The sequence below is a fragment of the Rhodamnia argentea genome, chromosome 2 (genome assembly GCF_020921035.1).
Source record: "Rhodamnia argentea isolate NSW1041297 chromosome 2, ASM2092103v1, whole genome shotgun sequence".
Taxonomy (NCBI): domain Eukaryota; kingdom Viridiplantae; phylum Streptophyta; class Magnoliopsida; order Myrtales; family Myrtaceae; genus Rhodamnia; species Rhodamnia argentea.
The window spans coordinates 6,120,531-6,122,149 of NC_063151.1; the positions used below are offsets into that span (position 1 = coordinate 6,120,531).

General features: G+C 45.2%; 1 protein-coding gene across 1 annotated transcript; it reads right to left on the reverse strand.

The window, feature by feature from the left end:
* LOC115755656 lies at positions 1-551 on the reverse strand. Its single transcript, XM_030695133.2, has one exon. It carries the CDS (start codon positions 428-430, stop codon positions 224-226), a length of 207 nt encoding a protein of 68 aa, XP_030550993.1. The 5' UTR covers positions 431-551; the 3' UTR covers positions 1-223.
* Positions 552-1,619: the final 1,068 nt, after the last annotated feature.

The following is a 1,619-nucleotide window of genomic DNA, read 5'->3' on the forward strand; positions in this document are numbered from 1 at the left end:
GACATCAAACCAGCTCATGATCATATGAATCTGTCCATAACCGAGTCTACTTGCAAAGTTAGCCGAAAACAGCATAAGAACCTTCTTCATCTATCCAAACTCCTACCTCTGTTGTCGATTCATATTGAAACCATCAATCCCCACCAAATTTCCTAGAAGAGGAGCAAAGATATCACCGTGGAAAATAGAAAAGAAAACCCACATGATCGTGCGCGCCCGGGAATCATCTATAAGACTTGAGAATAGCACCGCAGAAGGTGCAGATGACGGCCTTCCAGGACTTCCAGTAGAACGGGACGTGGCAAAACCGGGTCGCCGTCTTCATGTCGGCCACGCTGGCCCCGCGGCCGCACCGCGAGCACGTCCCCGCCACCGGCTTGCTCCGCCTCACCTTCCTCTCCTGGTCCACCAGGAAACAGAAACACACCATCGAAAAAATGCTCCGGCGCAACTCGGTCCCGATTCAAACCCACGAGATTTCGCTCGATCTGCAAAATTCACCTCAGCTTATTCCAGTAGTGTTTACGCAGCGATCGCTCCACATGCCATCATCCATCCACACTTGTAGTCTTGAGTGGTTGAGGGATGGCCCGATCTCTTCACGATCACGCGAGGCTGGCCGTCAGATGACCGACACGTGGAACGCTGAGCGGTACGATGGCACCGATCTTGATCTTGATCCTGATCCTGATCCTGAAGTCACGTATTTGCGGAGAGGAACCTGCTTGCCCATCATGGGTTCACGATGACCCATGTACAATCGTGTGGGACAAAATTGCCACGTTAAACAGAGAGGTATTATGGTTGTGAAAATGCATTTAATGCCCCCTTCTTTGTCCTTGAGCAGTGTTTCTGAAGCGAAATCGAAACCAAGTTCTTCTGCTAAGAACGACATGTTACGTGACCTCGTCCACAAATCCTCGCATTCATACATGGAACATAGGCAGCACACGTTTCCTATGACATCGGTGGAAAAAAAACAAAATGGTATGTTTTACACGAGCGCCCAGCAAAACAATCGCAAATTTTAAAAGATGGGGGAAATTTTGCATATTTTGTATGCTTGACATTCCGGCTGAATTCCGCCGTTTCTTCATATTTGAAAGGCCGAGCTGTGTCGGTCGGGAAGAAACAAAGATATTTCAATGGCTTTCTTGACATAATAAAATAAGTCTAGGAAATAATTTCGGTAGGCGGAAGACAAGTCGTGGGTTGTCCTTTGTTTTAGCTAGAATTTCCTATGTAATGTGATAATTATCACTTTAGAGTCGAGCACATTTCCCTTTCGTTATTCATTGCGGGAATGAGAGATGTGAATGTGACCTATGTTGACGTCCGATCGGCGGAAGTCTGTCCGCCTGTTGTCGCGAGGCAGGAGCAGCATGCTATGATGGAAAAGGGGGTTTTTGAGAATTTTTTTACGAAATTTGCGATTTAGAAAATAAGAAGTGGAGCGGCTCGTAATCAAAATTTGAGGATTATTTTAAAAGAAACTTACACGTGGCCCAATGAGATGGTTTGAAGTTCTCCTTTTTAGAAAATTGCCCAAAAAAAATTCTAAACCTATTATAATTGTGTCGATTTAGTGATTATCTTTCTTTTTTTTTTTTGCCAATTCA